This window comes from Anarrhichthys ocellatus, unplaced genomic scaffold (genome assembly GCF_004355925.1).
Source record: "Anarrhichthys ocellatus isolate YVR2014 unplaced genomic scaffold, GSC_Weel_1.0 scaffold65, whole genome shotgun sequence".
NCBI classification, from domain to species: domain Eukaryota; kingdom Metazoa; phylum Chordata; class Actinopteri; order Perciformes; family Anarhichadidae; genus Anarrhichthys; species Anarrhichthys ocellatus.
Genome location: NW_022280095.1, coordinates 2,014,439 through 2,039,835, shown reverse-complemented (window position 1 = coordinate 2,039,835; position 25,397 = coordinate 2,014,439). Strand labels below are relative to the sequence as shown.

General features: G+C 39.9%; 2 protein-coding genes across 2 annotated transcripts in view; both read left to right on the top strand.

Moving 5' to 3' along the window:
* The window catches only part of rxfp2a (relaxin family peptide receptor 2a), a 35,686-nt gene extending 11,905 nt beyond the window's left edge, over positions 1–23,781 (top strand). The window contains exons 5-20 of the mRNA XM_031872577.1: positions 3,515–3,586; positions 5,140–5,211; positions 6,042–6,113; positions 7,523–7,594; positions 10,594–10,668; positions 10,839–10,910; positions 11,739–11,810; positions 12,534–12,608; positions 14,592–14,663; positions 14,761–14,832; positions 15,022–15,251; positions 16,831–16,976; positions 18,167–18,262; positions 19,380–19,548; positions 21,152–21,370; positions 21,524–23,781. Of these exons, the coding sequence (XP_031728437.1) occupies positions 3,515–3,586; positions 5,140–5,211; positions 6,042–6,113; positions 7,523–7,594; positions 10,594–10,668; positions 10,839–10,910; positions 11,739–11,810; positions 12,534–12,608; positions 14,592–14,663; positions 14,761–14,832; positions 15,022–15,251; positions 16,831–16,976; positions 18,167–18,262; positions 19,380–19,548; positions 21,152–21,370; positions 21,524–21,789 (1,852 nt within the window). The 3' untranslated portion in view covers positions 21,790–23,781. The remainder of the gene's footprint in view (positions 1–3,514; positions 3,587–5,139; positions 5,212–6,041; positions 6,114–7,522; positions 7,595–10,593; positions 10,669–10,838; positions 10,911–11,738; positions 11,811–12,533; positions 12,609–14,591; positions 14,664–14,760; positions 14,833–15,021; positions 15,252–16,830; positions 16,977–18,166; positions 18,263–19,379; positions 19,549–21,151; positions 21,371–21,523) is intronic.
* Positions 23,782–24,826: 1,045 nt separating this feature from the next.
* The window catches only part of fryb (furry homolog b (Drosophila)), a 50,109-nt gene continuing 49,538 nt past the window's right edge, over positions 24,827–25,397 (top strand). Inside the window, exon 1 of the mRNA XM_031872562.1 lies at positions 24,827–24,949. The gene's annotated coding sequence lies outside the window, so the exon portion shown is untranslated. The remainder of the gene's footprint in view (positions 24,950–25,397) is intronic.

Here is a 25,397-nt window from a genome sequence, read left to right as displayed (position 1 = left end):
TGTGTGTGTGTGTGTGTGTGTGTGTGTGTGTGTGTGTGTGTGTGTGTGCGTGTGTGTGTGTGCTTCTATCTTTGTGACTCCCAATTTGAGTTGAAAGTGAGAAGTCTTCACTCCCTCATTCCTTAAAGAAGCTGTTTTGAGCTAGACAATGCTGTTTTCAGGTTGTTGTTTCTGTTCTGGGACATGGAGAGGCTTTGATGGTCAGAACATTAAATCCTGTTCACAAAACACAAATCAAGTTGAAATCACCAAGATCATAACTGTAAGTGGTTCATTAAATGTGGTGAATCAATGTTTTGCTTATAAAGACAGAAAACAGCCCAAACCAATTGCCGTGGCTGTTCTTGAAATTATTTCCAAAGTTTCCTTTGCCCTTTGTTAGACTTTAAAAAAAGTATAACGAAGTGATTTTTTTCCCCCAGTACAGTTAGTAAAGAAAGACAGATGCAGTGTCTCCGCAGCTGCAATACTCAATTGACCTGATTGAGTATCAATTGAGGATTGATACAAAGATACAAAGTGCTTATAGACCTTTTCCATGGCAGAAACTTTCTGCATGTTCCAATGTCCAGACTAGCCTTACATTGTGGTATGCCTCAAAGATATTTAGTATGTCCCAATACATAGTATTTCAAATGCAGCATGACAAAAATACCACAATGTTCTACTCCATCCGGTCGCATTTTGCAGTGTGCAAGCAAGCATGCTTTTCTGGCTGTTCTGACCCTCGATTCTCTGTGCAGTGGATATATGAGCAAGAGGGTGCAATGAAAGAAGAAGTATGTGGTTTGAAACTACAGCCAGTGAGCCAGCACGGCTCTCCTAAATCTTTAGCTCTCCGATATGGAATGCAGTTGTTCTCAATGTTATCGGTTGCACCAGTGCTTTTCACGCCATGACAAGCCAAATGTCTGCTGTGAAAAATGACTCTTTCTTTCTGAGCTCTGGTGACCTCAGGCTAACTTTAGTAGCGTAGCAGCTTCCAGTTGTTATGCTACTCAAACTATTCATTTCAACTTGCTTCTCTCCTTTCATCAATTAAAATGCTAATTAGCCTATTTTGGTTGCCAATTTCAGGACTATTTCCAAACTAATTTGGTTTCAGCATTCCTGCAGTAATCTTATTTCATTATATAACTTGTTTAATCACTTATTTAATGTTCTCGTTTAATGCATTCATTGTCTCATTTATCTCTTTTATTTCGTGTGTATAAGTGTGTACAGTTCAAAGTACGTTTTCCAGCAGCAGCCTCTTGCGTTTCTCTTTTCCTCTGAGTAAAGAGAAACAAAAAGAAGTGACACGACTTTTGACTAAATAGTCGTTGATTGAACTCTGACTACAATAGAATCCATAATGCATCCATCAATCATTATCTACACCCACTTGTAGAGTCACAGAGATGGATGAGTGGATCAATTTTGTTTTTGACATGTTCATATACTGCAGTGTGTCCCCACATTCATCTCAGTCTCAGCTTCTCTGCCTCTGAAAACTCATTGTGATTTGAGGCCTGATTGCTTTATTGAATAATTCATTCCTTTTAAATGTGGTTGCTTAGAAAGTAGCCGAACACTATATCATGTTCTCTCTGTACTGACTAATCAGCCTGTACTGCCAGAGCTCACTAACAAACTCTCCAGACTTGTTGTGGTCGTCTAGAGTCGACGTTGTAACTGAAAGACAATCACAAGCTAATATTAGGATGTTTTGGGGCATTGAGTTTTGTTCTTTCTTCCTGACCTTTGTATGATATTTCAGTTTATTTCTAAGATTTTGCTATTGTTCACATTTGCTTGTTCTCATTAATATGCCTCTCAAAGCTTAATAATGAGAACCTATTCCCTCAAAGGGATATCTCCTCAGTTTAGTTCACATTTATTTGTTTGATGCTTAATCTTACTCCCGTAGATATACCCTTTTTTCTGTTATTCAGCTTTTTCTTAGTTGGTGAGCAATTCATTTTAGTCTAACTGTCATTTGTCCTCAGTGGATGGGAACATGAAGCACTTTGTAAAGTGTTGCCATCACTTTACATCTTTTTCACATCAAAATCAATTTAGCCGTGTCTCTGGAGAGGCTTTGTCTACTCGGACAGCCAGCGAGGCGTCACGCTTGAGTTTGGAGAGGATCAATTTTAAAAAGTCAGAATCTATTTCAACAAATCTAACAGATTCACAAGTCCCCCAACAGTGCAATATAAAATTGCTGGAGTGCCCCTTCAAAAGGTCAACTGTTTCAGTATTTGTGCATGATGATGACAGTGATGAAAATATGAAGTTCTTATTGTTAAAGTGGACACGACAACCTGCTCCACAAAACCTGCTTAAACTTGTGTGGTTTAGGTGTTGATATCAATGATTCATAAAAATCTGCATGAGTAATTACCAAGTTTAAGCCTTTTTTAACTTTAATAATCTCTCTTGATTAGAAGAAAACACATAGACAACCGACTGCCATGGCCTCCAAAAAAGTTCTGCTTTGTTTTTATAATATATAACCTCTTTATGGCTGTGTGTAACGGCTGTTGTATCATCTGCCTGAACTCAGTCTGGCAGCTGAAATGAGATGATCTCACCACCTGGGAATGTCATCGCAGATGGAGAGATGATGATCATGACCTTTACAAAGTTGTAAACCATCCTAAATATATCTGTAGTATATTCAAAATGTTTCCCCATTTCCAGCTTATTCTATCTTCTCTGCCTTCAGCATCTTTCCTGCTTAATCCATTTAAAACAAAGTCTGGTTCAATAATATTTATTTTCATTTTTAAGTCCTCATGAGTCCTTCCATAGGCATTGATGTAGTTTCTCAGTTGCGTTGCCCTCTTCTGTATTATGCAAATGAAAGGCGCTTTAGATTATATTACCAATGCGGTTTATTGTTTATCAAATGGTGTTTGCGTGTGTATAATTAAGGCATACGTAAGTTATATTTTGGTTAAATAAGTTATTTTGCCACTAATGGTGTGACCTGCTGTTGTGTAACAGACAGAAACAAGTTCATTCATATTGGGGATTCAAATAAAAAAGGATTACTTGAATTCTAATATAATTTTTTTTTTCTGCTAAGACCTTAACTCCTCTTGAGATCTCAGGCGCTAGCCGTGTGTTTGTGTGTGTGTGTGTGTGTGTGTGTGTGTGTGTGTGTGTGTGGGTGTGTGTGTGTGTGTGTGTGTGTGTGTGTGTGTGTGTGTGTGTGTGTGTGTGTGTGGATGGGTGGGTGGACAGTAGATATATTTGTGCTCTGCCACTTTTATGTCCCTGTCCTTGTATTAACCTTTTCAGATGAAATAACAGTGAAGCTTTTCAAGTCTTTACGCCAACTAAGCTTCTATTATGTGGGAATGCGATGCCATCTCTTTAAAAGCAATTTCTGGATAAAATGGCAGCAGTTGTGTTTTTTATGTGACTGTTCATAAATCCTAATGCTTCAGACACTACCTGCCTGTCTCTATCTGAGTGTACCTGTACTCTGTTTGTGTGAATCGGCATGTCATGGCTTCTGTTACAGGTCGCTGAGGAGCAATGAGATCCGAGTGTTGTCTGATTTTGTTTTCTCAGAATACTCTTCCCTCCAGAAACTGTGAGTCATTTCTTACGCTGCTTTCCACATCCTCACAATAGATACTTTTGATTGGTTTACTCATTATTTATGTTTCTGCATTTAGTGTGGAAACACAGTAAATGTGGCTACATCCTCAGAATGTGTTAGAGGAGACTTTATGGTATCATTATATTAAATCGATTATATTATATTGCATTGATAATAGTATGTGAGACAAAGCCTTAGTAAATAATGTAATGCTGTTAACTGATAATGAGGCAACCAGAGGGTCAGTTACGTCTCTCTGGCGTCTCCAGGTTTTATCTAGTGGTTGCTCAAATAATCATTTAAAGATTTTACATAAATGCACATTGTGATTGTTACTTAAGCTGTATGAGAGCCACAGAAGCTCTTTGCTAATGCAGTTTTTATTATTACCTCTGAATCATCTCTGGTGCTGTTTGTGAGTTGCATCATGTTACTTTTGAAAACACAGGAAGACGGGTTTCATAAATCATCATGACAAATACTTAAAGTAAGCGCAGGCCACCTGCAAAACAAGACCCTCAGCCACACTGACATAAAGACATTTAATGTAATATTATTTACCAGAACTACACACCAAAGCCTCAGAAATCAAGTTGAGTTAATACCTCTGACAAAAAAACAGACACATTTTCCAATTGCTTTTTATTCACGCTGTTGTATCATCCTGCTTTCATATCTGATGTTATCCTGTATGTGGATTCAGGTAACAATCTTTTTGCTGCTTAGTTTAAACTTCACATTTTAACGTCACCCACACAACTTTACCAGACTGTGACTTCACACTACAAACAATTATCCTCCGATCCTGGTATCATAAGAGGCGGATACAGAGTGTCTAACAATATGCTGTATCAGTTTAAGACGTTGGTGATGAAGTTATTGTTGGTAATACACTCGCAAACTGGCATTGTTCTTCTTCAAGATCCATAACAAGATAGAGCGATGCACAACATAGGTTAACAAGAAAATATGTAATTTTTTTGATTGGTTCTGAGACTCAAATGGCGAACCGTAAATAGACTAAAGAATTGTAATGGTTAGCAGGCAAGCACACAACATTTCCTCCAGTCCAGTGCCTCTATATCTGAGGTTTTTGTCCTCCTGTCCTGCATGTATTACCAAAATGAATAATGACTTATAATTATAGTTTTCATGAGGCTGGTCTCGCCTGCAGAATCTAATTAGTAGGGAACACACACCTTCACAAACATGTTCACGGACCAAAGGTCAGTAATTGCTGGCTTGTTATTAGTGTGTTTTTAAGGGTCATAATTTGCATCTGAGCAAATGACTGTCCCCTGCAGTTGACTGTCCTCTGAGTTGATGTGGAGAATATGCCAATGAGAGTATTATCCTGTCATTCTTACTGAAGTGTAAAAAGGGAAATGGATGATAGTGCAGCAGATGATAATGATGATTTTACTCTCATCTCTTTTGCATTCTAATGAAGTCAATGTGAGTGTGGATGGTGATTACATGCATAAGAGAGATGAACAGTCAGAGCTGTAGGGTTTCTGATGATTATTTTGTCTCTCTGTTCCCAGCTTTCTGCAAAACAACAGCCTCCAGTTCATATCCAAACATGCTTTCAGCGGCCTGCACAGTTTAAAGAAGTTGTAAGTACCCTCCTCACTTCATTAATTGGCGGTAATCTCTCCTGAAATATCGACATGGATTTTATTGTCCTTCCGGTTCACATTTTTTCCCTTACCTTTACATTTATCTTTGATGAGCGCATCTCTTACATCAGGTATCAAATGAAGAACTACAGGGCAGGAAATAATAAATTGATTTGTTTTGTTTGTCGTATTTTTCAACTCAATTAGCCTTTTTGAAATAAAGGTTGGAATTCAAGGATTTTAACAGAACGATTAAAAAGTGAAAAATGTATGAAACCCTGAACTCTAGGCAAGAATAGTTATCAACGTTTAAACTCTTTCAAACACTTTAAATTCATGGGGTGTCCATCTTCCACTGAGCAGTTCTTTATTCTGACGATATAGAAAAAGGCTCCTGTGACACTGTGCAAATGTGAGACAGCACACAGCAAAGGAAAGGAATAAGGCCAATGTCAGCAGGAAGCCAGGCATCGCAAGTAGTTCAGATTTACTCAAAACGTATATTAAGGTCAGAAAGCATAGCTGTCACTGAAGTTTTACAGGTTTTATGTTGTAATCTGTAACTGTGTTCTAGAGTTGGACATATTTTTGAATTATCAATTTATCTCCCGGTTATTTTTTTACACAACTTGTTTTATCTCATTAAAACCCAAAGATATTCAGTTTGCTATGAAGTATGACAAAGACAAGCAGCAAATCCTCACATTTGACGAACTGAAACTAGAGAATACTATTGTTGCGTGAAATATTATATTATATTTGAGAGTCAGAGAAACTACATTAAAAGATCACCCGCCTCTTTTGCTGCTTCTCACTCTGTCTCTCAGGTTTCTCAGCGATAACTTGATATCTTCCCTTAGTCCTGGTGTGTTCAGGGATCTCCATCAGTTAGTGTGGCTGTGAGTAATAAACACACACACACACACACACACACACACACACACACCTACAGATGAGGAAGTTATTTTGTTGTGAACTCCGCTGTGGTTTTACATTCGTTTAATTGGAGGGACACTGTGTAATATACAATACATTCATACACACTCTTTATGTGTCTGTATGGGGCACTCATGCTCTGTTTTGTGTTGCCTGGTTTTATCAAAGTGGATATACCCACACATGGGTATCCTTGTAGGCATCTGGAATTTAGTTTCAGATTTGGTTTAGTGATTTAGGGTCCTGAAAGCAAATCTTCTCTACGTGCTTGAATTTATTTTTAGGAGCTGGGAGAGTAGTTTTTTTTTTTTTGCACCCGTAGGGGTCATACATTTTGTACAGCTGTGTGTGTTATTTTCCCTGTGAAAAAAGATTTTGAGTCACCAATAAACGAAAAGGAATTTCTGTTAATCCCATGATGTCAAGAGTTTAAAGGAGCTGTATTTAACATTGTAAACATTAATAAAGCATCAAACAAGTATTTGCTATATAAAGATGTGCAGCAATGTCTACCTGAGTGCAGAATGAAGTCACTCTCCCTCTGTGTTTGTAGTCTTTTTGCTTTGTTTACATAGCCGAGCCCACCGCGGGTGCTTTTAGTGCATGTTCGTGCCCCCACTGGCTGGCTCACAGCCGCTGCTCTGCACTGCCCTCAGGAGGTTACAGCTGATGATGCCGTCCAGACAGACGCCGTCGATGCTGAGGCGTAGCGCCCACCCTCTCTCGCCCTCAACATGTTGAGAGCATGTTGAGGGGAAATAGAAATGCTCCCAAGTTTTATGGAAGCGGATTATTTTGTAATTGGTCCAGAGTTTAAATTGCGTCCTTTGTTAGGCCTGTTGCAGGCTATAGGTCTTCTGCATATATCGCATCAGGTCTTGATATAGAGGAATTTTTGTGAGGTCCATCTAGTGACACTTGGCGCCCAGCCAGAGAAGAAGTACTCATCAGAAAACACATAGTTGGGATATAGTGTAGGAGTCCAGTGAGTGTATGGTGACACGGCATGTGTGGTATTTTTACACATACTTAAAATAGTTTGACATTTTGGGAAGTTCGAGTCCTGCTGGGGGTTATATTGATACCACTGTCAGATCTATATGCTAAATGTTAAGCTAGAGTCTGCATTACACTAACGAGATGCAACATGTTCATTGGTCAAATTTAGAGGTGCTGGTAGGAAGATTCCTCAGCTTCTCTAGCTTTTCTTGTCTGTTTCCTGTCTTTATGCTCGAAGGTAAAACCCTGCTGGATGCCTATTTAGCGTACAGACACGGTGATATTGATCATCTAAGATGGCAATTAAGCGTATTTCCCAAAATGTTGAGTTATTCTTTAGAAAACAATAAATAACAATGTTTCTTTGTGCCAGGATGTTGGATCACAACCCGCTAAGCAGCTTGTCCCAGGACACTTTCATCGGGCTCCAGTCTCTCATGTACCTGTGAGTTGCATGGTTTTCTCTTAACAATCTTATGTTTTATTCTTGACTGATTTCTAATATCAAAGTAATTCCAACATTTGCGTCTGAGATGAGAACTGCATTGGATATCAGTTGTGCATATACATGTTTGTATGTACAGTACATAAAACCAACGCCTACTCTTTGAGAGTAATTGTTAAGCTGAATAACTCAATATGGGAAATTATCATTTTATTCAGACTACAGAGATGCATGCCTATTAAAGACAGTCATGTCGGCGATCCTGCGGATCTCATTTTCCACCAGAGGAGATCAGGAGGGTGTCAAAGTGTTTATCCTTCCTGGCAATTAATATGTGTGGGATAAGATCCAAATGCAGACTGACTGTTAAATTCCAAGGTTTTATTAGGACAAGGCTTACAAAACTGTGCGAGAGGCAAGGATCAACACCAGGAAGGCAATCCAAACAAACAAATCCGAAGAGCTGCAGGCAATGAAGTCAAAAGGCAGAGGTTCAAACAGGCAGGTGGTAATAATATTCAGCAGCCAAGTTACAGGTAACAGACATCAGGAAACACAGACAAGAAGCGCACGGCAATTCAAATGAATTGTCAGACACAATATCTCCTTTACTTTCATAAAGGATGGTCCAGTGCTAAAGGAGACAAGAAAGGAAGCAATAAAGCATCTGTCTTTAGCATTTAGATAATTCAGCCGTTAACATGCCTCGATACTTCTGAGCGATTTCACTCTGTGAGAAACCTTACCAAGCAAAAAAACGACTATGTGACCGCAGCCCAGATGCGTATGTGGGCGGGTAAGTCAGGTGAGGACTGGCAAGATAGTGGCCATCTAGGACAGAGAGATATCCTTACAGTCCCTTTTCTGTCTCTGTCTTTACCTTTTTTTCTCTCATCTCTCGTTGTCACAAATTCCCTCCGTCCATCCCGTCTCTGCTTCACTGACTTGGCTTGGATCAGCAGACGGTATTTTTCTGTACGATAGCGGGAATACAATATTGTTACCCCAGTCTTTGTTCACTGATGCTGTCCTCCGCTTCACATCTGTCAACCCACAGTTCATCTTTCCACTTGACTCAATCTCTCACTGTTTGCTTTTCTATCCACAACAGGTATCCACTTCAATAAATGTCCTTTTGATGTTTATGGTCGAAAGATAAAAGCCTTTTATAAATGCACTCTGTCTGCCTCTTCAAAGAGCGTTTGTACCTTTCGAGTCTGACCACATGTCCCTCTTTTGGTTTCTCCATTCATCTGTGGAATCCCTTGTCCCTATACTCTTTGCCTCGTCTCTGGTTTTAAATGGCAGGGCTGATGAGGAAAATGGCAACAGGGCTTCGGTTGAATATTAAAATTGCATCCTTTGTCTTTTCCCAATCACTTTTCCTTCACCCCCTTGGAAAATGTCAAAGTCAAGAAAAGATATGAAGGACAATTTCATAACAACTGTGCTAGAGAATTTGACCGCACTTACACAAGGCTCTTTAATCATGCGACGGCAGATGTTGTTGTTGTGGGTCTGCTGTAGTGCTGCCGTAATTAATTGTGGAACATCATTCTCTTCTTTGCTGTCATAAAGGATTGTCCAATGCTAAAGGAGATAAGAACGGAAGCGATTCAAAAACACCCTTGAGCATTTAGAGAATTCAACAAGCCTTTATCATTGCTTAATACGTCTGGGTCATTTCACTCTGCAAAATTTGAATGCAGCCCAGGTTTGTGTGTAAGAGGGTATGTCAGGGGAGCAGAACTGGCAAGAGAGTCTGAAGGCATCAAGGGCCAGAGAGCTCGGCCAGGCAAAACAACAAAGAGACTACAATGTCCTCGTGACCAGGGGAAACGTTGTTACTGAGAAACATGAGGGAAAGTATGAAAAGCATAGCAATGGTGGAAGATATTTGAATGTAGTTTTTGAATGCCGCCGAAGCAAAAACCCAGGTGTGAGAGGAGTCCGATGAGACAATTGAGAAAGACTTTCGGTTGGCCTCAAGGAAGTTCTGGCAAACTGTTAGATGACTCAGAAAGGCTTGGCTCAGGCTGTGTTCAGCCGGGGAGAACTGTGGATTCGGATTGAGGATATTGTCGAGCGGGGGGGAAAGCACTTTGAGGAACTCCTGAACCCAACTGACACGTTCTCCCTGAGGAGGCAGAGTTTGAAGACTTGGGGGGGAAAACTCATTTATAGCCCTGCAGAGGTCGCTGAGTTAGTCAAAAGCTCCCCGGTAGCAAGGCACCAGGGGTGGATGAGATTCACACTGTGATGCTGAAGGCACTGCCCCAAGCAAGGAAGCACAAGTATCTCGGGGTCTTGTTCATGAGTGAAATGGAGCTTGGGATGGACAGGAGGTTCAGTGCAGCGTCACCAGCGATGTGGGCGTTGTACCGGACCGTTGTGGTGAAGAAGGAGCTGAGCTGAAAGGCAAAGCTCTCGATTTACCAGTTTGTTCTAAACCCTCACCAATGGTCATGAGCTTTGGGTAGTTACTGAAAGTATGAGATTGTGGCTACAAGCAGCCCAAATTAGCTTCTTTCTTAGGGTGGCTGCATGGGTTTCGCCTTAGAGATAGGATGAGGACTTCAGACATACAGAGGGAGCTCCGAGTAACGTTGCTGCTCCTTTGCGTGGTAAAGGGGCCGTCTGTGGTGGTTCAGGCATCTCATCAGAAAGAAAACTCAAAAGCCCATTAAACGTTTGGATTTTGCAGTAATAGTCATTCAACTAGTGTGTATGATATTAATTAAATTAGCTTAAGTATGCACTACTAATGTGTTGCCCTCTTTTTGCAGGACAATGGTTCAATATCAGTGATTTATTTATTTATATTTGCAGCGTTTGAAGTTACCCAGAGTAGACATCAAGATGTTTATTTAGCAAAGGTCAGCCACACAAAGGTTTTGTTTCTAGCCGTGCATCACCTCCGCTCTCCAACGGTGGGAATTCCTGCAGTGTGTGAGTTGAATCTCTTATTTGCAATAACATGTTTTCCTTCTCATCTCCAGATCCATGGTGGGCACCTCACTGCAGCAGCTTCCACACCCGAGCTTCTGTCAACACATGCCTGCCCTGGACTGGCTGTGAGTCTGCTGTGACAGTGTACTTGTGTCTGTGATTCAGTAGATATCTGCGCTCCAAATAATTGACCGGACAGACCGATGTGTGTGTTTGTGCTTGTGTGCATAAAACACAGATGGTAGACAGAGATTACAGGAGGGTTAAGTTCCCCATTTTTTTTTTCTGCTATCAGGGATCTTGAGGGAAACCAGATTCAAACTCTCGACTACTCTATCTTGAAGACCTGCAGGAGGCTTGAAGTTCTGTGAGTATCCCACTTCACTTTTGAACGTAGTAAAAGTCCAAGATGATGGAAACACACTCCTTTTTTTGGAGCGTAGAGTCATCTGCGTGTTTCCATTCTGTTTAGGGAGCTTTTGAAGTTTCCCAAAACATAAACTCCAAATTAGGTGCATTCCCATCTGTTCACTGACAGACATGAATAGCTGTCCTGAGTGAAGCTACATCAGAAATCCACGCTACACCAGACATTTATTCAGTAATTGTGTTTTAGCTATCAATGATTTCATATTGTTTTTACGCACAAAACGTCGTCAATTGAGCATGAATGTGTTTTGTGTTAAAATCTTCCAATTACTTACCGCCTCATTCAATACAACATCCTTTACTCCTCTGTATGGTTGCACGATAATCAAAGTTAAATATATCTCAAAGTAGTATCAACTTTTCAATAAAAGTTTGTGTTTTAATTTAAATTCAGGTAATTAGTTGAAAAGCGAAAAAATGTCAGACTTTACTTGTTCTTAAATGTTCTTACTTTTAACAACTCTTCTTAACATGCAGTTTGGTCAGCTGGATCTTCTGTGTGTTACTATCAATTGGAGTAATAATGACCAAGTCAAACCAATTGCATTTGAACTGTGAATTCTTATTTTCAGTTAGTTTTTCCTCTCTCGCAATGCAGAAACTCCAGTTTTTGTTTTGTTTTTCGGGCAGAGCTGTTTGAGTCAGCATCGACTGTTAACAGATGGTGCATTGGGATAGTTGGGAGCCCGATGTCCGGATACTGCCACAAATGAGATTGAAAAAACAATTTGCACACAGTTTCTGACAGCAGCTCTGTCTTCTTCAGATTACTGATCGACAACCAGATCAGAAGAATTCCTGAAAACACGTTCCAGTCTCTGTGGAGACTGACTGAGCTGTAAGTACCAGCCAATGTGTTTGTATCTCTATGGTAATGTTGACAGTAAATAATAATAAGAGCTTAGTTTAAGCAGTTGTTGGGAATTGAAATGTATTTTTGAGACCCTTTGAATGCTCTGGTGAGTTTCTTATGGCTGATAGATTTCTTTTTTTTTTTCCTCAAATGTAATTCATTTCCCATCAGCAGATCTTCATCAGCTGTACACATTTCTTTCAAAAGACCCAATCATGAAAAAAAATATAACATCAGAATTGCATAAAATGCAAACCCAATAAATGGTTTAGATTGAAAAGACACCTTAAAATACATTTTACAGCAATGGCAGAAATTCACATAAAGGTCTATAACTGGGTACGGTGATGTCTTATAATAAGGTCATGGATGGAGATTCAATGAATCAGTGTAGGAAACCATGGAGTTTTGTTCTGCTGAGATTTATTCTCGAGATGTTTTGATTAATCCTTGCGAAACAACGTTTTGGAAAGAAATGCTGAAATCATTTCCATTGGTTGGTATTCATTAATTTGATCCTCTGCTACTGTAGTTATTCAATTGTTTTTTAATTTCCTGTAAACATGAATTATCTATGCTTTGGTCAATACTTTCCACAATCAATGTTTGGAAATGAATGAGTAAACAATGAGTATAAGTATATCTGCATGTTTCTCATTTAGCATTTTCTTTTTTCTTTAACATTTTTCTGTTTTTCACTGTATCTAGAAATCTGTCCAGCAACAGGATACGGGAGTTGCCAAAAAACACCTTTAAGAGCGTCTCCAAGTCCCTCCTTAAACTGTGAGTACCTGATCGCTTGGCTTCGCGGAGAGGTGTGCGTAATTGTGTGATGATTATAGAGGGGGATTATGGCATATTAAATGTAAAAACACTTTGGGGATCTCTAGATTTAAGGTTGGATTCAGAGAACAAGTTTTCATCTTACTGTTAATGCCTCCCATATGGGAAGAAACTCAGGAAATTAAAGTACAAATAAAGAAATAAAGTTTTAGTCTTGTGGTGGACTTTGCTGTCAGAGATGTTTTTGCGGTGTAAAAGCAAAAGCAAAACATTTGAAAGCCCATTTAGAATTGGCTAAGGCTCTGAATGCTCCTTCCATCACTGGTTAAACGTATGAGCAGCCATGAACAATAATACCAAACATAGAGCAGATGTGCATCTTGTAGTTCAAAACACTACTAGGGACAACAACGTGGATGAATGGGCTGTCTGTGATGGAAATGTCAACCTCCTATACATGTTTTGGGCAAGAAATGTGTCAAAAACAACTTTGATTAGCTGCTTTCTACTTTGTGTCAACACCAAGGATTCTACATTTTAATATGAATAGAATTGTTTGACATCACGTCACATTTTTGACTTGTTGTCTGCAGGAAAAAGCTCAAGTGTAAGCCTTACCAGTTAGCCAGCATGTTCACCAGGACCTGGGAAATGGCACACCTGCAGCCAACATTAATGTTATTACACACCACGCCCTCAGGAACATCAGCAGGCAGTGCAGAAATGTTATAGATGCCAAAGTCAAAATTGCAAGTCACGTAATGTAGGCTACTGATGCCCAGAATACCTTCACAAATATATTTTCATTCCATTAGAAACAGCTGTACTCAGTGCTCAAATTGGGCCGGTACTCGCCGGAACGCATTTCTACATTTTGCTCTTTGGCGTAATGTGACTTTTTTTTTCTTGCGCACAGGAACTTCTCACAAGCTGCCATCACTCGTTCTTCCCTGTGGCGCAGCAGCAGCGTTTTTACACTGCGCTACATAAAAACAACGTGGAGAGCATTTAGACGAGCCGACACACAGCGCGCTACGGGGGAAGGGGGACGAGAAGGAGGTTGCTGTGATTTATCGGTTCACTGTTCACGTCTTTTTTGTGAACTGTTATTTATACGTTTGGAAACATTATTTAAAAGTTTTCTGAATCTGCTCTTTTGATCTACAGAATATGTTTTTCACAAGGCAAACATTTCCAGAAGAATTCAATGTTCAGATAAAGGTTGTGATATGTGTACATATTAAAATGATTATTCAACTACAGCAGATTTTGTCTTAAAGCTTTTTGGGCTTTATCTACAGTTAATAATGGTCCGCAATGATGTAAAACGCAGTGGCGGGCCGTGCATTTTATACCTGGGCCTTCAGTGCTGTCCTACTACAGTTGAACCACCTAATAACCTCATTCTGACGTTATAAGTTGTATGTGGATTTGAGTTTCAGTTTGGTCTGCAGGCGTGATGTTTATGCCAGCAGCACTTCAGAAGTGTGTGGTCTCTAAAGCCACATTCCTAACAACAATAGCATGTTCATGTTGTCTTGCAAAGGGCCATTTAATCACACCTTATTTATAAAAAAAAAACATAGATTAAAGCGACCATAGGGTCAAACCAAACACAGACAAACCCTGCTTAAAAGCCTTGCGGTTTTCTATTGCTATAAACACGAGGAAGAGACGGGATATGAAATGCACAGAAACAGATGCAGCAATGCCTTATTGCAAACAAGATAACATAAAGGTTGTTGTACTCTAAGTGTGAAAAGAATGGAAGTACTTGGTATTTTCTTTGTAGGTTAATATACAGGTATAACTTCATAGTGTATTTTCATGTATAAAAATACATAAATGCATAATGCATTCTGCAGTGTGAAGCAGGATTGCCTGTTGTTATACTGACAAAGGACATCTGGATCTTTCAGCCACATGTTACATATTACCCAGGCAGGCTTTACTGGCTTCATTACAAGCTGTTTCTTGTTTCAGAAATATTTCCCACAATCCCCTTCTCCGGATTCACCCCAGCCACTTCAGTCACCTGACACATCTTCAGTCTCTGTGAGCACACACAGACACACCCACACACAAACAAACACACACACAAACGTTTTGCTGCTTTCTGTTGAGTGCTGAGATATGCTCTGTGTTTTTGTAGGGCGCTGGAAGGGATAGAGATCCCAGATGTTCAGACTAAGATGTTCCTGACTATGAAGAACCTTTCCTACATGTGCGTACCATCTTACACAGTATCACAATCCTTACATTGTTTTGTCACCACCGAAAAACCCAACATGATGAATCGTAATCTTTTTTTTCCCCCTTCATGTTTCATTGCTTGTCTAACTCTGTCTCTCTCTCTCTCACTCGTTTCTTCTGCTGCCACCTTCTATTTTTCTTCGCGCCTTCTCTCTGCCAGCTACTTTAAGACGTTCCAGTACTGCTCCTATGCGCCTCATGTCAGGTCCTGTAAGCCTAACACAGATGGCATCTCTTCCTTTGAGGACCTGCTGGCTAACATGGTGCTGCGGGTGTCTGTCTGGGTCATGGCCTTCATTACCTGCTTCGGTAACCTCTTTGTCATCGGCATGAGGTCTCTGATACGAGCAGAGAACAACCTGCATGCTGCCTGCATCAAGGTCCTCTGCTGTGAGTAACCACACCATTGTCCATTCAGGTATACTATGTGCAAATACAGAAATACAAATACAAATGTAACATATGGCTGTGCATGTAAGGGTGGAGGTAAACTGTATCCTAACAGTGGTAAAAAGTAAACAGTAGATGTGGATTTAAAAAATCAATAAAAGTGAATCTGTTCTTGAGAAAAAAGTGATGGAGTTAAGTAGCCTGGAGCGATAATCGCAGTTCAAACTCTTAATCAGGTCTGGAGGCAAATACTTATATTTAAGGGAAAGCTGTTCTAGAGTCATGAACTAGGTCGACTTCAGCCTGAAATAGCTAAAAGAGTAGCAGGGATCTAATGGAGTTTATAGGGGAATAAAAGTCCTGTTATCCAGCCTTGGTGCAAGATTATCCACATGTGTGTATGTAATTAAAAACATTGCCTAGCAAGTTCTTGGCATTGCTGTAATATTGCAATGATCCAGCCTGGGAAAAGGGAATAGGTGACTTGAGGATACAGCCTGACTTTGTAAGCAGTGGTCAAAACTACTGCACAAATGATTCATCACACAGGCATCAGAGTGAGCTAGTCATAGTGCAGTAAATCAAGGCAAATCAATCAGCTGTTTCTGGGGCAAGATTCAGTATGTAATAATGTCTGTCGAACATCCTGAATCAACACATTGAATTCAATTCTACATGTAATCAAGATCCTGTAAAATCGTATATCAAATCTCAGAGAAGACAATTTCCACGAAATAGGAGCCTTTGTGAGGCAGTATTTTGTGAGGCAGTATTATCCTTAATAGGTTCTTTGAGATGAAGGCAGTGATCTTGATCTTCATAGTTACGGCTTCCATTTTTTTCTGCGTCTTGTTATCCAGAGACATTTATTGTCACAGAGTCACAAAGTCAGAGTGATGGGGGTTATACAAGTAAAACTGACTGAGAGTACAAAACCTGTATATAGGGAGCAGTGGGCTGCCCATGTCTTGCTCAGGGACACTTCGACACAGGACACGTCCCAGCCGATCGAACCGTTGACCTTACGGTTACCAGACAACCCTCTTAGCCTAGTGAGCCACGGTCGAATCCTCTTAGTTTTATAGAGAAGTGTAAAATGAAATGCAGAGGGGAAGGTGTGGGTTAGCTGTTTTATACATACAGCTAACCCACATCTCACCTACAGCATCATAAACATTTGAAAAAGCCTGGAGTAACGCACCTTATAACAAAGATTGAGGGAGGTGACGTCTAACAAAACACACAAGGATCTTACAGTAAGTGCAAATATCTTCAGGCTTGCTCATGTCTGTCCACTGCTGTACAAGGACCATAAGTAATGTCAATTTCAGTTTCATTTTTAATATCTTGGGTAAGTTTAGGGGCGACCGTGGCTCACTAGGCTAAGAGGGTTGACTCTCCCTCTCTTTGCTGAAAAAAAGGACATGACATGTTTTTTCTTGTTATCCCCATAGAAATTATGTATTTTAGTGAGAAACGTTGGGTCTGCAGTGCCAGCAGCTGACAGATGGACTCCTCTAACAAACCCACACAGAGCACCTCTGTAAATGGACTTTTGTAATCATCTCCTATCGTTCAGGTGCAGACTGCCTCATGGGTGTGTACCTGTTCTTCATTGGAGTGTTTGATGTGAAATTCCGCGGGCAGTACAATCGTAACGCCCTGCTCTGGATGGAGAGCGTCGAGTGTCGGACCATTGGATTCCTGGCCATGCTCTCCTCAGAGGTAACTCGTTATGGATACACACACGCTAATCTGCTGTGTGAAGGGGAACCTGTAGCGTTTAAGTACTCAAGCTCAAGCCCTCTTTTTGGAGGCCTCAATTTATTCTCGGAATCGATCACATTTTTAGTCGGCCTTGTCTCGGTCTTGGTCTTGACTTGGTCTCAACCCCTGAAAGTCTCGGCCTCAATAAACTCTTGGTCGAGACTTGGTTGACTACAACACTGCCTGTGACATGTATTCACCGCAATACATATCCAAGAAATATATACATATATATATATATATATATATATACAGTATCTATTTTCTTTTCAAGCTGTCGATTGCACTTACTTAGTCTTCTTCTGCTGATGCTGCTTTTGCACTGATCCCATATCAGCCACTGCTGTTGCTGCTACTGCATTTTATCAGCATCCAGCCACTGCATGTAGACTCTGATTAGTTTTTCCGAGGGACAATCTGATTTAGTGAAACCAACAGTAGGAATGTGGATCACGTGATTGCACATTTTTTCTGTGGAAGGACTTTAAGGACACACAGTGTTTTGGTAAGAAACACCGAAACAAGGCACCGTTTAATGTGGATTGTTCCCGTGTGGTTGATATCTGATTGGATCGGTGCATCCTTAACTGACTTCTGATGTTGTGCAGAGTGTTGAAGATATTTGTGAACAGAAAGCAGTGGACTACCTCACTGTCAAAACATGACTCTACTGAGCAGGGGCTAATGAACCGTGCCAATGGTTTCGCATTGACTATAAATCATGTGAACGACACATAACTGCTAAATCAGATTGGAATTCACAAGTAAAGTTGTTGGGAAATGAAAGAACATGGTCAGTAAACAAACATGAAGGTTGTTTATAGGGTAAAGTTAATTTTGCATTGAAGAAATTGCTTTCAGTAGCTGACTCTCAAGTCTCAATTGGCTTTAACAAAAGCACTTGAATGCACAAACAGAGTTTTCAATAAGCCGTTGCTCAAAGCTGCATCAGCACACATGTGTGACAACAATAAAGCAGATTTATGTTATTAATTAAGTAATTAATGTTAATCTGAAGCATGTTTTAAGCATTCTTCAAGTCAGTCTACAAGTTTATGGTATTCTATGGAAAATGGTCATCACAAATGTTACTGCAGGTGGTTTACGAGTTAAATCCTTTGAGATTTAAAGTGAATGTTTTCCCTCAGGTGTCTGTTCTCCTCCTGACCTACCTGACTCTGGAGAAGTTCCTGGTCATTGTCTTCCCCTTCAGCAACCTGCGCCCGGGCAAACTTCAAACTGTGGTGAGCTACTTTATAATACTAATACTGAAACAAGGACTGCTCAGTGTCTTAACATTTCACAGTGTAGTGTGTTTTTAAAGTCTGAGCTTTTGTGTTGAGCTATTCATTTTATTTATTTCTTTTTAAGTATAGCTATGTTGTGCAACACTTTATTTTAAGTTTATTTTATGGTTTCACCTGTCTTACTTTATATGCTTTGGGATGATTCATCTGCAAATGTATTCTATACGGTCTTTTAATTGTTTGCTTTTATGTTGCTGTTTTTATTTCTTGATATTGTTTGTGGGTAATGATCTGCTGTCGAAGGAAAGCACTTTGTGCTCCCAGCTTGAAAAGTGCGATACAAGTAAAATTATTATTATTATTATTCTGCTTTGTCCTCAGCCAGTGTGAAACATTTCGGAGCCTTTGCTGTAGCTATACGTTTAGAAATATACTAATCATACGGCAGAGCAGATCAATTGGCAGAGCAGCCAAGTAGAGCTCCAGGAAAGCATGTTCAACGCGAGGAGCTGCAGCCTTTCAGCTTTGGGTCACAGGGGGTTCGCAACGGCAGCTTTAATTTGAGACTTTAGGGAATTCTTAAAAGATTAAAGAAGATTCTCATCAACTGTTACTTTTTGACACTTTTACCTGTTCAGGGAGGAAACAAGTACTTCTAGAGTACTTCTAGGTTCACCGAAGTTCAGCTTAACTTCTTCAAATGTTGTGTTGAAAAACATAATAGCCACATAAAGACAACAGAATATTAATATAGCTTTTTCATTGATGCTCCTCAACCACTGCCTCACTCAAAGCTGTGTAGCCAGCGGCTGACTAGAAACACAGCGTTGCCATTTAAACACACTCACCCTTACTCTGCTGATATACTTGTGCTAAAGCCTTTTGCTGCTGCAGCTCCACCACCCCAGCCTCCTCTTTATGAGATCAGTATCATGTGTGTTTGTTTTGGGGGATTCTTTGAGAGCAGAGCATTTTCAGCCTAATGTGACTATAACCATTTGCTAGTAATGCTCTTTTGTCCTTGATGTAAGTCTGACTGAAATTAGCTGAAATCCTTTTTAATCGTGGTCTTTGAAGTGAAATCCTAACAGCATGTTTGTCGTCCCGCTGCAAGGTGGTGCTGGCCTCTATCTGGCTACTGGGCTTCATTATTGCTGCTGTGCCCCTGATGAATGAGGATGTGTTTGGAAACTACTATGGACGTAATGGGGTCTGCTTTCCCCTGCACTCTGACAGGCAAGAAAAACCTACCGCCAAAGGATATTCAACAGGGATATTTCTGGGTAAATTGAAGGAAAAAAAATATATTTTCTCTTTATTTTTCTTATGTAAACTCATTACACAGTGAATGCTGATTTTAGCAATGAATTAAATTATTGGTAGGGTGTTTGGCACTAAACGGTAGTCTTAATTTTGTCAAACCAATAAAACTAATGAAACGTTCTTGCCCCAAAGATGAAAAAAAACAATGTCGAGTGATCAAATGCACTAAACACTGGGACAAAATACTGAGCTTCAAATCAAATAAGCCATTCTTTTCCTCATCATGGAGACATGGAAACTAAAACTATATTGTTATCATTTTGTAAGGATGCATGGCTGAATATGACGCATCTTTATTTTTTTCATCTTTGACATTGCTCATATTTTCTGTAAAAGGAAAATATAGAGAACACATAAGAGCAATTTAAGAGAATGTCGCTGAGTACCAACCAACTAACAGAACAGGGAACAGCAAACACCAGCACAGCAATGCATGATTAGTCTGGACTCTTATTACTCAATGTTCTCACTGAGGACCAGCGGAAGTCTGGCAACAGTGTTAAATGAATTTCGGGAAACATTTCTCTCCGAAAGGGTGCCAGCATTTCCATCACTGGGTTGTTAAATATGAATCATGTGAATTAATTCATGAGGTGCCATAGTTTGCTTCAGTATTTCAGTTTTATACAAAAACACTTTTCCCCATAGACTTGCACTGATCAAGAGGCTTCTGTACCTCAGCGTAAAATAATTTTTCGGTAAACGTCCCATTATGAGCAGATCATATATCATTAGGCCCTACAAATTGTAAAACCCACTAATAGCCAAATCCAGAGTTATTTTCCTTCCTCCGTTCATGTGAATGAGCCTGAGAACGAGGCTACGGGCTAGACCGATGCGAAGCGGGGCTTTAGGAAATGCTTGTGCGCTTCCTTGGGGCCCCATACTACAGAAGGTTCCTCTGAATTATATACTTGGAAGTTGAACATTTTTTGCTTCAATAAGCACTTTTCCCAGGAATGAACAGGGAGTTGCCTCCGACGCTGTGTCCAGTTCTCGTAATACATCCTGGACATTTCTCAGATGGTTTCATTTATACAATTGGTTGAGGCCCAAAAGGAGTACAATTATCCAATTTACAATTTATGTCACAAAATTAGCTAAGATTAGAAAAATTGGCCAAAAACCAATACAAATATGTGAAGCAGATGTTTGTTTTTCTTTCCCTGAAACATAAAATAATCTCACAACCTCTGAGACCTTTAGGTCGGGAACCATAGGACTAAACTATCTAACTGTCATGATGTCATCAAAACTGGCTCGTCCTCGACCAGCTACAACATTCAAATGTTGCGCAATCATTGATGCATCAGTATTTCACAATTTAATAATGTAATGTATCCTAATCCATCAGTGGAAGGGGCTTTGTTTGTGCAGAATGAGTACTTATTAAGTATATTATTTTTATAATAATATTTGTGCTTTTAGCTAAGCAGGATTTTGAATGCAGTACGTTTACTTTTAATGACTTTTACATTAATATATTGATACTTTTACTGAAGTAAAGGATGTGAATATCCCCCACTGCATTTCTGTGTGTGAATAGCATGTGCATTTCTTTAGGTCTAAACCTGGTGGCATTCCTGGTGATTGCCCTCTCCTACTCCAGCATGTTCTACTCCATCTATAAAACTGGCATCAATGCCACAGACATGAGGAGCAGACTGCACACAGATGTGGCTGTGGCCAACAGATTTTTCTTCATAGTGTTCTCTGATGCCCTCTGCTGGATTCCCATATTTTTGGTGAAAATCCTCTCACTATTGGAGGTGGAGATACCTGGTAAGAAATGATTCTGAGTTGCATTACTTTAACAGCTGCCACACATCAGTGACTAGTGTTTGAACCCTTTACTTATGGAATAGCCTCGTAAAAAACATCCACAGGCACTTACTGCTTTAAAATGTGGACGACTTTGCTCCTGTTTTCCTTTAGGCACCATCTCTAGCTGGATAGTCATCTTCATCCTTCCCATCAACAGCGCCTTGAACCCCATCCTGTACACCTTGACCACCAGCTTCTTCAGAGAGCAGGTGGAAGTCTTACTCTGTCGTTGGCAGAGAAGACACATCTCGAAAAAAGACCGCAAAAGCCTCACCTCCTCGACGATCTTCATGGAGACGCCGCGGCCTCCTTGTTACCAGCCACCAGCCTATCTTCAGCAGTTGTCACTGACCGGCGCAGATCCTCGCAACGCCTGAGGCCAGGCAGGGACTTTCCTGCCGCTTTGTAAACTTGTTGGTTAAGGGGCCTCTTGCTGGTTTTATCTTTACACTCCTACAGGGAAGTAGCACTGCTTTAATGAAACTGGCGGAACAAGATTAACAATCACATGCTCTGACGTGCTCCGCATTTGTTAAAAAATACACTTTATACATGCTGTAACAGCACTTTGGGGTTCAGCGACGATAGGAATAACTAAGAAGATGGATGAGAGGATAAATAGCAGCAGATACTGTACATCTCACTCCCACCCTGAGGACCATCATGATGGACTTAAAATGTCTTAAATCAAGCAAGTAAAGTGACACGCAGCCAAATATCTCTCTTATCTCACAGACTCCGTCTTCTACGGAGTGACTTACAGATTAAAGCTCAGTGAGTCACAGATGTAACACTCATCAGACGCTGAGCTGAGGAATAGGTTCAACGACAAATGGTTTCAGTCCAAACGAAAAAACAAGGAAAGAGTCTGGGACTGCATAAACTCAAACATGGTTTATGGAACTATAATGCTGTCATAATACAAATAAAATTGCAAATCAGCGGTTGTATTTATTTTCAATTAATGTCCACAAAAACTAGTACATGTTTGAAATTCAAATGCCGAAATCCAGCTCACATTTTAAAAGCACATGGCATTTTAATATGTTCTATGAAACAATTAAGATTAAAATTAGTAAGATAATTAAAGGTATGCTGTCCAAATACTCAATGACATTTATTATGCTCTCTGCTTCCTCTCTCTGTCTTTTGTTGTTTTCGTATTTCTCTCTGTTAATGTCTCTTGCGCCATCAATTGTTGGCTTTATTGCCAACTTTATTAGCTTCCATGATTATACAGTATTGCATGCGAAATTGTTAAATATATTCCACAAATTATATTTAATTCATGAAACAAATCTGCAAATTAAATGTTCAATAGCACATTAAATTATCATTTGAATCGCAAATCTTGATATTACTAATAACAAAGACATTTAAAATAATTTTACCCTTCATGAGTGTTTTGACAATGACAATGTAAACTGGAATTCTGCATTTGAATTATGTCAAAATGTATTTGCCAATGTGAATTTTATTGAATTAAGGCAGGATTATAATTACATGTACAAGGCACGTAAAAAATATGAGAGAAAAAGGGCAATGGGAGAGAAACATGAGCGAGAGAGACTCAACCATCGACAATCAGTGAATGTCGTGCATCAGTTATGTGTAGCAGCAGCTTCCTGCCTCCCCACTGAATGTAAACTGATGCCCATTTTTGCCATATTTTTTTATGTGTTTCTGATGTAATGAGTGTTATGTGATATTTTGTTTTTGTGACATTTTGTGCAATCCATCTGCATGTACAATTCAATTTTAACCGTATTAAGGACACAACTCATGGGGGCTCCGTAGCACAATAGAATACAAATACAAAGAAAAATAAAATACAGTACACTATGTGCTTTGAATAATTGTAAACCTGAACCAATATGCTGCAGCATCCTGATACCATTAAATCATACTTTTATTGTTCAGCCCCCCGATTGCATGACTGACCTGAACTGGATTAAAATGGTCGGTTAGAGCATGCTACGTAACTCACTAATCCATACATGAGAACTTTGCTCAATTCAGATTTGTTGTCATGGGCTTGTGAGACGTCACCTGGACTTAAGTTCATGTCTCTATTTATACTTTTTATACTGATAAACTGTGCAATATACTTTTATTTGTGCTGCCTTTTTACAGTTGCTTTGAGTAAATGAAAATCAACAACCAGATGATGGTGAAAGAGGAACAAGACGAGGAATGTTATACAGGTGTACATATTTCTATATGCCAAGCAGTGGAACCCACTCTCATGAAATGAGGACTATCATATTATGCTGTGCAGGTTTATATTTGTTGTATAATATTTGGTACAGGAGATTATCTTGTCATTTTATGTATTGTGTCTGTTGGAGTCAGGTTGGTGATTTCTTGTTTATTGGATTCCACACAGAGATCGCCTTTTGACTGGATTAATAAAAAAATAAAAACTTGAAGTACATTAAAACATTAAAAGCCCCTTTGTGTGAGCAATAAGCTATTCATTAATGCTACATGTCGCCTAAAAGGAACACCGTGAAAATGGAACAAGCTGACAAATGAAACACCATGCATGCACACACACAATGTTCGAAATAAGATGTGCTGAGCTAGCAGTTCTGTTCTAAAATTATAAAGCTCCATAAATGCAGCCAATAGAGAGCTGAAGCACTGACCCACTTCCCTGTCATTTTCATCTGCAAAGCTTAAACATGACAGCAGAATTTTCTATTCATATTCCAAACTAAATGTCAAATCTGTTGAGGACAGAAATAAGTTAACTGTCATTTCACTCCAGATAAAACTCATTATTTTAATGTCACTCAACACTACATTTCCCACGAGCTATACCAAAACCTCAGAGTTATAGTTGGCTAAGAATATGAGCAAATTGTAAGTTTACATTGCTAAATAGATGACTGAAGTATCATGGAACATCAGTAACTAATTGGTTTGATACATTTGAATACTTTTGAAACATTATATAGATTAGATTTACATTATGAAAATTATGTGGGAGTTAAATTTAAAAAAACAAGAGTGCTCACCTTATGAAATAAAGTTCTTATTTAGATGTGTGACTAAGCCTCTTTATTGCTATTTAAAACAAAGAGATGAGCACAAATGCATTCTCAAAGAGAAGCTGACTATTTCCTTTCTACATGTGCTTGTGAAGCTGCCTGTGTATCATGCTACAACCTACATCCTTTTCCTCTTTCTACAGCCCCCTCATCCCTTGGTTTGACCTGCCGCGCTCAGCATCCTTCCGTGGCAGGTGTCCTGCCCTTGGACCATGTTGCGCCCCTTAGCGACACCGTTGACGGACACCGACGCCTGGCCAATAGGAAACGTCAGTCTCCAGAACCTCGGCATCCAATTGGTTGCTAGGGGCGGGGCCCTTGTCATCCCTCGCAATAAGCGCTGTCAGCCGGGGCGGCACGGACGGCTCCCGGAGGAGAGAGAGACGAGACGGATTGATGAAAACAGGTCACTAATAAATCACATAAACAAAGAGCCAGGGCCAAGGATATGATCCTGTAGTCGCCGAGGTCGACGCAGAGAAAGGTACGGTTGAGTTTAATGTCGCATTAGAGCTGTGTCTGATAGTGTTTAATGGTGCTGTGTTGACTACAAAGACAATGTCTGGATAAAACATCGATATTAACTACCACAGGGGCTTGAACTAGCTCGTTGGCTAACGTCATCGAGTTAGCATAGCTGGTTATAGCTGTCGACACCTATTACAATTTAAACTAAAACGTGACTTATCCTACACGCGCTCCACGTTTCCCTTGGTCGCACTCACACAACGAACAAACACCGCGTCGCTTTGTGAGGCAGCAACAGTCTTCATGTTGACAGAGACGGTGTGGTTGTAAATACACACGTCGTGATGGCGGTTGAAGATAAAGCTAACATTAGCTGCCAGCTAGTTAGCTTACAACCAACCAGGTCACCATTGCTAGTTGCTATAACGAATACAGTCTGGGGGGCTTAAACACTATATATATAT